Source organism: Antechinus flavipes, chromosome 2, assembly GCF_016432865.1.
Source record: "Antechinus flavipes isolate AdamAnt ecotype Samford, QLD, Australia chromosome 2, AdamAnt_v2, whole genome shotgun sequence".
Taxonomy (NCBI): Eukaryota; Metazoa; Chordata; class Mammalia; order Dasyuromorphia; family Dasyuridae; genus Antechinus; species Antechinus flavipes.
Window position 1 is genome coordinate 273379291 of NC_067399.1, and position 14381 is coordinate 273393671.

General features: G+C 32.1%; 1 protein-coding gene across 1 annotated transcript in view; it reads left to right on the top strand.

Annotated features, from left to right (window-relative positions):
* The window catches only part of LOC127546632 (kinetochore scaffold 1), a 51232-nt gene that overhangs the window by 15747 nt on the left and 21104 nt on the right, over positions 1–14381 (top strand). The window contains exons 3-4 of the mRNA XM_051973651.1: positions 6087–6154; positions 7487–7585. Coding sequence (XP_051829611.1) covers positions 6087–6154; positions 7487–7585 — 167 coding nt within the window. The remainder of the gene's footprint in view (positions 1–6086; positions 6155–7486; positions 7586–14381) is intronic.

Sequence of the window (14381 nt, forward strand, 5' to 3'; positions counted from 1 at the left end):
ACACTTTTATTCATATGTAAACATGCATCTGAAACAATACCCTTAACATATAATGTAGAATTCTCTCTTGATTGAATCTTTAAGTTTAACTTTGTCTAAAATCAATGATTACTTGCCATACTTTTTTTTTACCTACGAATTCGATTCCTGATTGTTGTAATGTTTGTGTATATCTCATTTTTCTTGTCCTTGCTAAAGGATTGCATATATTGAACCTATAATAGATTGATTGCTTTCTAGGGGAGGGAGAAAGAGAGGGAGAAAAATTTGGAACAGTAAGCTTTACAAAAATGAATGTTGAAAACTATCTTTGCATGTATTTGAAAAAATAAAATACTATTGAGAAAAACATTTTTTAAAGAAGTTTTCTAGTATTCACGTGTATATCCATCTGGTCCTGATGAGTATTTCTTAGGAAGCTCTTTTATAGCCTGTTCAATTTCTCTTTCTAAATTTAGATATTTAGATATTCCATTTCTTCTTCTGTTAAAATTGAGGCAGTTTGTTTTTGTAATTATTGTTCCATCAGTTACTATTGGCATGGTATTGGGCAAAATAACTCTTAATTGTTGCATTAATTTCATTTTCCTTATGGGTTATAGTTATCTTTTTCATTTTTGATACTATTGATTTCATTTTATTTTCTCTTTTTAAAAATCATATTAAACGATGCTTTGTTTTATTATTTCCCAAAAAAACCCTTAATTCTTAGTTTTTTTCATTAATTCAATAGTTTTCTTACATTCAATTTTATTGATCTCGCCATTAATTTTCAGAATTTCCAATTTGATGTTTAATTGGGGATTTTTAATTTTTTTAAAATTGCATACTCAGTTCTATGTTCTGCTTTTTCTCTATTTTGTCAATGTGAGCATTTAGAAATATGAATTTTCCTCAGATTATCACTTTTACTGCATCCTACATGATTTGGTATGTTATCTCATTATCATTTTCTTTAACAAAATTATTTGTTGTTTCTGTGACTTGCTCTTTAACCTACTCCATTCTTTAAAATTAGTCTCCAGTTAATTTCTAGTATGTGTTTCCATGGTCTCTTATTAAATATGATTTTATTGCATTATAATCCAAAAAGGATGCATTTAATATTTCTGCTTTTCTTCATTTTACTATAAAGTTTTTATGCCCTAATATATGCTCAGTTTTTGTAAGAGTGCCATATACTACTGAGAAAAAGGCATATTCCTTTCTGTTCCAATTCAGTTCTCTCCAGATGTCTATCATCTAACTTATCTAAGATTTTATTCATTTCCTTCTTTCTTACTTATTTTTTGGGCAAGTTGAAGTTCCCCCACTATTTTGGTTTTGCATTTCTACCTTTAATTCATTTCTTTTTCTTTATAAATGTATAAACTTTTCTTTACAGATTTATAAATGCTATAGTATTTGATGCATTTATGTTTAATATTGCTATTATTTCATTATCCATAGTACCTTTGAACAATGTAGTTTCCCTTCTAATTTCTTTTAATACATCAGTTGAAGCATAATAAATTCTGCTCCAACCCTTTATTTTTACTCTATGTGTATCTCTCATTTTAAAATATGTTTCTTGTAAACAACTTAATATCGGATTGTACTTTTTAATACATTCTACTACCTATTTATGTTTTATGGGTGAGTTCATCCCATTTCACATTTAAAATTATAATTACTAGTTGTGTATTTCCCTCTTATTTCCACATACACAGTTTATCCTTTCTCTCTTCCTTCTTTCTATCTCTTTCTCTCTTTCTCCCTGCCCCCTCCCCCCCCCCCCCCCGTTTCTTGTTCTCTCTCTCTTACATACTCACACCTTCTCAGAAAGTTACTTTACTTCTGCCCACTTCAAAGAGTCTCTCTTTTATCCTGTCTTATGCCCTCCTATTTCTCCATAACTCCATGAGTTAAGAAGACCCAACTAGATATATCTTTCCTTCTTGTACCAAGTTCCAACAAGAATAAAGCTCCTAGGCTGCCCATCTTTTACCCTATTCTCCCCTCTACAGTGAATCCATTCATGTCTCTTGGTTATGAGATAATTTGCTCCCTTTTACTTCTTTCCTACACAAGTTTATAGGATCATCCTATCATAACCTATTCATACCCATAACATCTACCTATGTATATTCTTTCTAACTACCCTAATAATGATAACAATTTTTAGTAGTATTGTTATTTTTATTATTATTTTTATATCATAATATATAATTATATATATGTATATATGTGTATGTATGTATGTGTATATATATATGTGTGTGTGTGTGTGTGTGTGTGTGTGTGTGTGTGTGTGTGTGTATATATATATATATATCTTTATATACAAAACATATGCAAGGGTAATTTTTCAATATTGACCTTTGCAAAAACTTCTTTTTCAACTTTTCCCCTCTTTCCCTCCACCCCCTCCTCTAGGTAGCAGGTAGTCCCATATATGTTAAATATGTTAAATATTATATTTATATATATATATACATATTTATACAGTTAACCTGATGCACAAGAAAGATCGAATTTAGAAAGAACATAAAAATAACCTGAGAAGAAAAAACAAAAATGCAAGCAAACAATAACAGAAAGAGTGGAAATGCTATGTTGTGGTTCATAACTCATTCTGTTCATTACAGATCAATTGAAACTGATTTGGATCTTCTCATTGTTGAAGAGAGCTGTCTCCATCAGAATTAATCATCATGTAGTATTGTTGAGCAGAACCAGGCGATCATTATACACTCCAACAATAATATAATAATATTATTATATATGTTAATATATATAATATAATATAATATATAATGATTGCCTGGTTCTGCTCATTTCATTTAGCATCAGTTCATGTATGTCTCTCCAAGCCTCTGTATTCATCCTTCTGGTCATTTCTTATAGAATAATAATATTCATATACCACAATTTATTCAGCCATTATCCAGTTGGTGGGCATCCCTTCAATTTCCAGTTTCTAGCCACTGTGAAAAGCCACAAACATTTTTGCATATACAGGTCCCTTTCTCTTTCTTTCTTTCTTTCTTTCTTTCTTTCTTTCTTTCTTTCTTTCTTTCTTTCTTTCTTTCTTTCTTTCTTTCTTTCTTCTTTCCTTCTTTCCTACTTTCCTTCTTTCCTTCTTTCCTTTCCTTCTTTCTTTCTTTCTTTCCTTCTTTCCTTCTTTCCTTTCTTCTTTTTATTAACAGAGCATATGCCTGAACATTATCCCTTGCACTCACTTCTGTTCCAACTTTTCCCTTTCCTCCCTCTACCCTCTCCCCTAGATAGCAAACAGTCTTATACATGTTAAATATGTTACAGTATATCCTAGATACAATATGTGTGTGCAGAACCAAATAGTTCTCTTGTTGCACAGGGAGAATTGGATTCAGAAGGTAAAAATAACTTGTGAAGAAAAACAAAAATGCAGTTTACACTCATTTTCCAGTGTTCCTTCTCTGGGTGTAGCTGCTTCTGTCCATCATTGATCAATTGCCTTTCCCTTCTTTAGTATCTCTTTGGGATATAAGCCCAGTAGTAACACTGTTGGATCAAAAGGTATGCACAGCTTGATAACTTTTTGAGTATAGTTACAAATCACTCTCCAGAATGGTTGGATCCATTCACAACTCCACCAACAATGCATCAGTGTCCCAGTTTTCCCACATCCCCTCCAACATTGTTCATCTTAGCCAATCTGACAGGTATGTAATGGTATCTCAGAGTTGTCTTAATTTTCATTTCTCTGATCAATAATGATTTGGAATACCTTTTCATACGACTAGAAATAGATTCAATTTCTTCATTAGAAAATTGTCTGTTCATGTCCTTTGACCATTTATCCATTGGAGAATGGCTTGATTTCTTATACATTAGAGTCAATTCTCTATATATTTTGGAGATGATGCCTTTAAATGATAACTTTTTCAGAATTACAAATACTGTTCTCACATGTAAGACAGTAAACAGTTAAATCTTATTAAATCCTTCTATGATTTATTTTCCATGTTTACCTTCTTATATTTCTTCTGATTGTTGTATTTGAAAGTCATTTTCTCTTCTGGTCTTTTCTTTACAAATTTTTGAAAGTCCTTTAATTCACAAAATAGCCCTTTTTTCTCTTGAGAGATTACATTCAGTTTTGCTGGATAAGTTATTCTTTACTCTTGAGAATAGAATATCATATTCCCTACCCTTCAGTTTTTTAATATAGAAGATGCTACATCTTTTATTATCCTGACTGTACCTTCATAATAATTGAATTGCTTCTTTCTAGTTACCTGTAATATTTTCTCCTTAATCTGAGAACTTAGGTATAGTACTCTGAGTTTTCACTTTACAATCTTTTTCAGAAAATGTTCAGTGGGTTTTTTCTTTTCAATTTCTATTTTATCCTGTGGTTTTAAAACTTCTGTACAATTTTCTTTAATAATTTCTTGAAGTATAATAATTTAGTCTTTTTTTAATTATGACTTTGTTAGTCCAGCCATTGTTATCCTTTCTCAATTTGTTTTCCAGATTGGTTGTTTTTCAAACAAGATATTTCATATTCTTTTATCTTGTCATTCTTTGGATTTTGTTTTATTATTTCTTGATGTTTTATGAAGTTATAGCTTCCCCTTGCTCAATTATAATTTGTAAGAAGTTATTTTCTTCAATAAATTGTTGATCCTCTTTTCCTAGGTGTTCATAATTTTCATACATTATTCTTTATTCCTTTTCCAAGTTTTTTGTCTACTTCCCTGATTTCTAAAGTTCTTTTAAAAACTCTTCCAAGTATTTTTAGTGGGCTTATGACCATTTTACATTTTTCTTTAAATCTTTACAAATAGATATTTTGACTGGTGTATAGGATATAATGTCTCAAACTTCAGGTTTTTTGAGTTGTTTTCAGAGCTCTATTTAGAGGCCTCTGACTTTTTAGTTTTTTTCAGTGCTCTATGAACCAAAGGTAGGTGTGGTTACTGCTTTTCTAGCTTATGGCTTGGTTTTTGATTTACCTCAAAGTACTTCTCTCTTAAGCCATTTCTCTCATTACTACCACAAAAACTCTCACTCTCATGAAGTCCTGGAAACACATCTTAGTTCTCCTACTGCTACAAACATTAGTTTACCTTTTCCTTGGAACTACCTACTATCAGGGGCTCCCACTCTCCTCAAAATGACTACAGTCTCTTTTCCCTGAAACTGCAAGTGGTACTGCCCCTCTGCAGTCACATTCACTGGCATGTACTCACTCCTCCTCCAGGGTAACTGTAGCCTATGACCATGTCCAGTCAACTGTCTGTGCCTTGTATCCAACAGAGGGCCCTTGTAGTCTTCCTCATTCCACTTCCAATCCCAGGGCAAAAGTTCTCACCAATACAGGTGCCCTGCAGATTTGCTATTGTTGATATAATGGTATGTGTTTTAACCTTTTTCACACTCCAAAGGTCAGATATTTCCTAATGTCATAAGTTTTCTTAGAGGAGATGGCTGCCTTATCTCAATTTTTTTTTTTCTGTTCCTCTGAAATCCTATTTTAGGTGTTTTAAGTTATTTGGAGGGAAATGCCAGATAATTTCCTATCTTATTCTGCCAGCTTTACTGTAGATATATCTGTAGCATCAAATTTAAAACCCTTGATTTGACCAATAATGAGAATTTCTCAGAGTATTAAGTACATGAATATTGTTTAGGCCTCATTTGGTGCTCTAAAATTAATATTTTATGAATGTAGAATTTAAAATTTTATGTTTTTCAGCTCTTAAGTCATTTTAGCAAAAACTAAGTGAGTGGCAAAGACTCACTAAAAATGGACCCTTTCTTATTTGACTCTTGAAGAAAGGTCTCTACACAGATTAAAGCAGGGGTCCTTAAACTGCAGCCTGCGGGCCAGATGCAGCAGCTGAGGACGATTATCCCCCTCACCCAGGGCTATGAAATTTCTTTATTTAAAGGCCCACAAAACAAAGTTTTTGTTTTTACTATGGTCCCACCCTCCAACAGTCTGAGGACAGTGAACTGACCCCCTATTTAAAAAGTTTGAGGACCCCTGGATTAAAGTTTGGTAGTGAAATTATTTCTGACTTATTTATCTCTTAACTTTTCTTTTTTATTCCTAGTGCAGCTGAGCAGTCAGATGGAATCACAATTTCTTATGGACCCCATTTGTGAAGAGACATTGAAGGAGGTGTGTTAAAACATTTGAAAAATTTGAAAATCTTTTAGCTAATCCAATGATTTTCCATGTTTTTCTTTTTATGTCAGATGGTACTGCTTAATGCACTGACTAAGGGCGTAACTATAAGGATATTTAGCTCTTTTCATTTCTTTACTATTTTTAAAATAAAATTTAAAATTCTTGTATATTTATAAATTCATTTTTATTTTCAGATACATCATTTCCTTACCCAGAAAGCCATCCATTATATCAAAGAATAGTTAAAGGAAAATAAATATTTTAGCAGAGCCAAATGGCATACCACCTGAGCCTGACAATATACTAAATATTCCCAGATTCAGTCCTCAACTGTGCAGAGTACAAATGGAAAAGGCCAAACTTCTTATTTTTTTATGATTACAGTATTTATTTTGTAGTTCTGTTGTTATTTCCATTTATATTATAGTTATGTATATTATTCTTATTTTACTCTGAACTACTTCTTTTAACTCTTTCCATGCTCTTCATTTTTATTTCACATAGAGGAATAGAAATCTATTATATTCATATAGAAGAATTTATTTAGTCATGCTACAATTGATAAGCATCATTTTGTTTCCAGCTTTTAACCACTGCCAAAAAAAAAAATTCTTATAAATATTTTTGATACATAGTCTTTGCGGTACATGCTTAGCAGAGGGATCTTTGGGCAAAAGGGTATAGATATTTTAGTTGCTTTTTAATATAATTCCAAACTGCTTTCCAGAATATTAAGGATAATCTAAATCCTTTTTTTTTTGCTGTCTTAGGGTAACATCATATTATAATAGAGTCATATAAAGTAAAGGTCATAGGATCTGGATTCTAATTCTGGTTTTACAAATAAACATCTGTGCAGCTTCAGGAAGGTCACATAAAACCCTCTCAACCTTCAGTTTCCTTTTTCCTAAGTAGTGTGTTTCTGCTCTGAAATTCTTTTTTTTTTTTTTTTTTTTTGGTAATGTGATTGGGGTTAAGTGAGTTGCCCAGGGTCACAACTGGGAAATGTTAAGTGTCTGAGATCAGATTTGAACTAAGGTCCTCCTGACTTCAGTGTTGGTGCTCTGTCCACTGCGCCACCCAGCTGCCCCTTGCTCTGAAATTCTTTTAATAATATATGCATGATTACTATATGTAAACGTGGGAAAATGGGAGTGATCATATTTTCTGGATAATTAACATATATATAACATGGACAAAGTGCTTTCATCTCTTTAGGAGAAAACAAATAAATATGAGGTGATAATAGAGAATATATTTCAAAAAAAGTATATTATCATTTGAAATATATTCTCTTTGACTCTTCATCTTTTTTTTCCTCAGAAACTCCATGATGGTAGGATCACAGTAAGAGAGTTCTTCACACTTCTGCAGGTCCACATCCTAATTCAGAAACCCCGACAGAGTAATCTTCCAGCCAATGTAAGTTGAAACTTCTTTATTGTATATTCTTTACTTTTGTTTGAATTTTATTCTACTCTATTATCTAGTAGTGCCAGTGTAGACATTGAACTTTTTGTTTGTTTGTTTAAAGTTTATTCTAGTGCGAAAACTCCCCTTCGCTCCCACTAGTTTTGAAGTGAGAATACCAGGATTCAAAAACTAGGCTTTGTTTTTGTTTTTGTTTTAACTAATTGTATGACCTTAGATAAATCGTGTGGCCTTTCTAGATCTCAATTTATTTATTTGTAAATTGAGGCAGTTGGAGTAAGTTAACTTCTAAGGTTTTTTCACCATCTCTTATGATATTAGTTGGTCAGGTTTTGTTAAAAAGTACATTTCTGTCCTTTTTAAAAAAAGTTTTGATTATGAACTTAATCATCAGTCATCAAAAAAAAATTTAATATACAAAGAACAAAAATGAAACCATGAATTTGTTAATGTATAGAGTTTTTAAGGTAGTAATTAAAATTTGCTCTTTGTATGTCTTATTCTGCATTTCCAGTTCATCATCTCTTGTCAGTAAATGGATCCCATGTTTAGCAACATATCTTACTACATTGAGTAGAGTTCTGTTGTCTTTCAGATTTCTTTTCCCATAAATTACTGTAGTTATTGTTTAAGGTGTTCTCCTAATTCTGCTTGTTTTATTCGGTATCATTTCCTCTAGATATTGCTAGGTTTCGCTGATTTCATCATATTACTCCATTCTTTCAGTATAGTATTTTGTTAGATTCATAAATTTTTGCCCAAATGTTGCCCAGTAGAGGGACACCTGCTTTTCTTTCTCAATTCTTTAATATAACAGAAATGTTTCTATAATTATTTTAGTACATATGATCTGTTTCCTCTGTCTTTGACCTCTTTGGGGTATGTGCCCGTAATGGTTATATCTCCTTTAAGTTAACTAATAAAACTTGAAAAATTAATCCTCCTGTTTTGAACCAGTATAGAAAGAGGACATTTTAACTTAAGAGTTTTTAATAATAAGATTATGTTTGTATTCATAATTTAGATATCAGAAAGAGCTACAGGTATATTTTTAAATATATGATGAGCAATCACAAAACACTTTTGAAGAGGGACAGGATGAAAGTAGAGAGAGAATGAATGGGGGGAAATAAATTTAGCAATAGTAAGTGTAAAAAAATTTATTTGTAAAAATAAGTTTCTCTGATGGGAATGTTCTCTGGAAAATGATGAGCAGAATGCTCTCAAGAAAAAAGAAACAAAACCTGGAGAGTCTTCCAGGAACAAAGGGAAATAGACTGTATTCAAAGTAATAACAATGGGATGACCAGCTGTAAATAACTTTGTTATTTTCTTTAGTACAGTCATCCATATCTACACTGAAGGACTTATGATGAAAAATCTCATACATACCCAGAGAAAAAGCTAATTGAGTCTGAATATAGATTGAAGCATTCTCTATTTCTCTTCCTCTTTATTTTTTATTTCATTTTTCTTAAGAGTTTTTATGGTTTTTATTTTCATTAGGATGGGAGATCTATGTTTTCTTTCACAGCTCTTTTATCGAAATGTTTTGCATAAATTTACATGTAGCTTCTTAATTGTGAGTGGGGATAAGGCAAAGAACTTAGAATGCAAAAATCTTAAAAACAAATGTAAAAAACGTTTTGAATGTAATTGGGAGAAAATGTTAAATAAAATTTAAAAATAAAATATATGATTAGGCATGGTGGCACATCCCTATAATTTAAGCCATCAGGGAGTCTAAACCTACCTGATATGAGCCCTGGAGTTCTGAGCTGCTTATGGCTATACCCAAACTATTGGACTAAGTTCAGCATCAATATGGTGAGATCCTGGTAGTGGGGTGCCACTAGGTTGCCTAAGGTAGGGCAGACCAGACCAGTTTGAAAATGAAACAGGTCAGAGATCTTGTGCAAATCAGAAGGGACAATAAGGGCAATCATGGTCTCTGTGTGTCTAACCTGGGATGCCTAAACTTTAGAATTAAAGATATGGCAACTTTTTGTTATGAAAGGGTAGATTATCAAGTTGATGTGTTATCCAGTATACTTATTACTTTTAGCATTTTTTTTGGTTCAAAAACTACAATGAAAGTATTTAAAGATTAAATACAAATCAGTTTTGTAACTTTTAGTAGTTCAGATAAATGCTCTAGTGGGGTAGTAGGAAAATATTTGATAATATGGGGCTTTTAGATTATTATGTACTTAGATCTAGAATTAGATCTTATAGATCTTAGATCTATAAGTAGATCTAGTCATATGAAAAGGTACTCCAAATCACTATTGATCAGAAAAACGCAAATCAAGACGACTCTTGAGATATCACTACACACCTGTCAGATTAGCCAAAATGACAGGAAAAGATAATGATGAATGTTGGAGAGGATATGGGAAAATTGGATACTGATACATTGTTGGTGGAATTGTGAACAGATCCAGCCATTCTGGAGAGCAATTTGGAACTATGCTCAAAAAGTTATCAAACTGTGCATACCCTTTGATCCAGCAGTGTTACTACTGGGCTCATGGATATGAGATCTTATGTGCAAAAATCTGTATATGCAAAAATGTTTGTGACAGCCCTCTTTGTAGTGGCTAGAAATTGGAAACTGAATGGATGTCCATTAATTGGAGAAGGGCTGAATAAATATGATAGTAATGGAATATTATTGTTCTCTCTTCAACAGTGAGATGATTCAGACAAGTTCTAATTGTTCAGTGAATCATCTCAGACAAGTCCCAATTGTTCAGTGATCAAGGAAGCCATATATACTCAGAGAAAGGACTATGGGAATTGGCTGTGGACCACAACATAGCATTTTCACACTTTCTGTTGATGTTTGCTTGCATTTTGTTTTCCTTCTCAGGTTTTTTTTCTTTCTAGATCAAATTTTTCTTGTGCAGCAAGATAACAGTATAAATATGTATACATATATTGGATTTAACGTATATTTTAATACATTTAACATGTACCTGTCATCTAGGGGAAAGGGTGGGGGAAAGGAGGGAAAAATTTGGAACAGAAAGTTTTGCAAGCGTCAGTGTTGAAAAATTACCCATGCATATGCTTTACAAACTAAAAAAAAAAAAAAAGAAGATAAAAGTAGAAACAGAATCTGGTCTGAGGAATTGGGAAGGGAGAAGGGAAGGGATTGTTTTGTTTTGTTTTCACATATATATTGATTTTTTTTAATTAAAGCTTTTTAGGGGCAGCTAGGTGGTGCAGTGGATAGAGCACTAGCCCTGAAGTCAGGAGGAGTTGAGTTCAAATGTGGCCTCAGACACTTAACATTTCCTAGCTGTGTGACTCTGGGCAAGTCACTTAACCTCAATTGCCTCAGCAACAACAACAAAAAAAAAGGCTTTATTTTCAAATATATGTTTCAAAATATATGCAAGGATAATTTTTCAACATTGATCCTTGCAAAACCTTGTGTTCCAGATTTCTCCTCCATCCCCTCTCCTAGATGGCAAGTAATCCAGTATATATTAAACATGTTTAACATATTTAAATTCATTATATGAATACATATTTATACAATTATATTTCAGTACAAAAAACATCAGATCAAAAAGGGAAAAAAAATGAGAAAGAAAATAAAATGCAAGCAAACAATAAAGAGTGAAAATACTATGTTAATGAACCATGTTTTCTCTGGGTGCAGATGGCTTTTTCCATCACAAAATCATTGGAACTGCCTGAATCATCTCTTTGTTGAAGAGAGTCATGTCAATCAAAATTGATCATCCTATAATATTTATGTTGGCCATGGACAGTGATCTCCTGGTTCTGCTTATTTCATTTAGCCTCAGTTCCTGTAAGTCTCTCCATGCCTCTCTAAAACCATCCTGCTGGTCATTTCTTACAGAACAATAATATTCCATAACATTCATATACCACAATTTATTCAGTCATTCTCCAACTTATGGGCATCCACTCAGTTTCCAGTTTCTTGCCACTACAAAAAGAGCTGCCACAAACAGTTTTGCACATGTGGGTCCCTTTCCCTCCTTTAATATCTCTTTGGGATACAAGCCTAATAGAAACACTGCTGGATCAAAGAGTGTGCACAATTTTATAGCCCTTTGGGCATAGTTCCAAATTGTTCTCCAGAATGGTTGGATTACTTCACAACTCCACCAACAATGTATCAGTGTCTCAATTTCCCCACATCCTCTCCAACATTTATCATTATCTTTTCCTGTCATTTTAGCCAATCTGAGAAGTATGTAGTGGTATCTCAGAGTTGTCTTAATTTGTATATCTCTGATCAATAGTGATTTAGGGCATTTTTTCATATGTCTAGAAATAGTTTCAATTTCTTCATCTGAAAATTGACTATTCATATCCTTTGACCATTTATCAATTAGAGAATGGCTTGAATTCTTATCAATTTGAGTCAATTCTTTATATATTTTAGAAATGAGGCCTTTATCAGAATCCTTGAATGTAAAAATGTTTTCCCAATTTATTGCTTTGCTTCTAATCTTGTCTATTAGTTTTGTTTGTACAAAAACTTTTTAACTTAATATAATCAAAATTATCTCTTTTGTGTTCAATAATGAATAAACTGCAGTTCTTTTTTTTTTTTTTTTAATAACTTTTTATTGACAAAACTCATGCCAGGGTAATTTTTTACAACATTATCCCTTGCACTCACTTCTGTTCCGATTTTTCCCCTCCCTCCCTCCACCCCCTCCCCAGATGGCAAGCCGTCCTACACATGTTAAATAGGTTACAGTATATCCAAGATACAATATACGTGTGCAGAACCCAACACTTCTCTTGTTGCACAGGAAGAGTTGGATTCAGAAGGTATAAATAACCCGGGAAGAAAAACAAAAATGCAAACAGTTTATATTCATTTCCCAGTGTTCTTTCTTTGGGTGTAGCTGCTTCTATCCATCCTTGATCAATTGAAATTGAATTAGATCTCTTTATTGAAGAGATCCACTTCCATCAGAATACATCCTCATACGGTATCGTTGTTGAGGTATATAATGATCTCCTGGTTCTGCTCATTTCACTTAGCATCAGTTCATGTAAGTCTTTCCAGTCCTCTCACTATAGTTCTTCTTTGGCAACAAATTGAAGGAATTGTTTTAATGTTGATTTAGAAAGTAAGATAAACTGAGTTTGGAGTATGGGCTAGGATGTTACATGTTTGGGCTGTTAAAATTATGATACTTGGGCTGACACACAAATAAAAAAAATGATATAACAAGATCTATTTGAAGGAAACTAAATTAAACAATTATTAGTTTGAATGTTAATGTGCTAAATTTGCCATTAAAAGAAAATAAACTGGAAAATGCCTTAGAAACTAAAACCTAATAAGTCAAAAACATAGGGAGTCATACAAATCCCAAATTTGTAATTCAAAGTTAAGGATTGTTTTATAGTATTTGGATTTTACTTGTAATATTATTAGAAGCTTTCATTTTGGAGTTTTCTTTAGATGGTAACTGATATTTTCTTTTTTCCGTTTTACCTTCTGAAGCTAAGATACCTGGATAGTTTTCTTTTATGATTTCTTGAAAGAAAATTTTTAGGCCCTTTTAAAAATGACTTTCATATAGTCTACTGAATCTTATATTATCTCTTTTGTTTTCTAGGTCTGTTAATATTTCACATTCAAAAGGTGGTTTTTTTTTTTTTTCAGTTTTTTTACTTTATTTTATTATTTCTTAGTATTTCATGGAGTCATTAGTTTCCATTTAACCCTCAACTTGAAGGAGTTATTTTATTTAGTAAGATCTTACACCCTTTCCCCTCCACTGTTTATGCTCCTTCCATATCTCTCTTCCCTAACTTTTCCCATTATTCTATTCTCATTTGGTTTTCAATATTATTTCTTATTTTATTAAAATTATTTAGTTATTTCTTAGTTTCTTCTTTAACTCTTCTAGAAATTCTTGTTGGACTTTAGTTTTTTGGCTTTGTTTATTTATTTTTTAAAAATCATTCTCTTCTACTTATATGAACTGATGCTAAGTGAAATGAGCAGAACCAGAGCATTGTATATGGAAACAATAAGATTATATGATGATCAATTCTGATGGACATGGCTTTTTTCAACAAAGAAATGATTCTGACCAGTTCCAATGATCTTATGATAAAGAGAGCCATCTACACCCAAAGAGAGGACTGTGGGAACAGAGTGTGGTTCACAACATAGCATTTTTACTCTTTTTGTTGTTGTTAGCTTGCATTTTATTTTCTTTCTCATTTTTTTCCTTTTCAATTTTTCTTGTCCAGCAAGATAATTGTATAAATATATATGCATATATTGGATTTAACATATACTTTTACTCTATTTAACATATATTAGATTGCTTGCCATCTGGGGAGGAGGGGGATTAGAATGGAGGGTTTTCAAGAGTTAATGTTGAAATTTTTTCCATGCATATGTTTTGAAAATTAAAAGCTTTATGAACTGATGCTAAGTGAAATGAGCAGAATCAGGAGAACATAGTATACAGCAATAGCAATATTATACGATAATCAGTTCTAATAGATGTGGCTTTCTTCAACAATGAGATGATTCAGACTATTTCCAGTGGTCTGTTGAGAAAAAACCATCTACACTCAGAGAAAGGACTGTGGGAACTGAATGTGGCTCACAACATAGCATTTTCACTATTTTTGTTGTTTGTTTGCATTTTATTTTATCGTTTTCTTTCTGGTTGCATTTGATTTTTCTTATAGAGCAAGATAATTGTATAAATATGTATGTATATATTAGATTTAACATATATTTCTACCATGTTTAACATTAAAA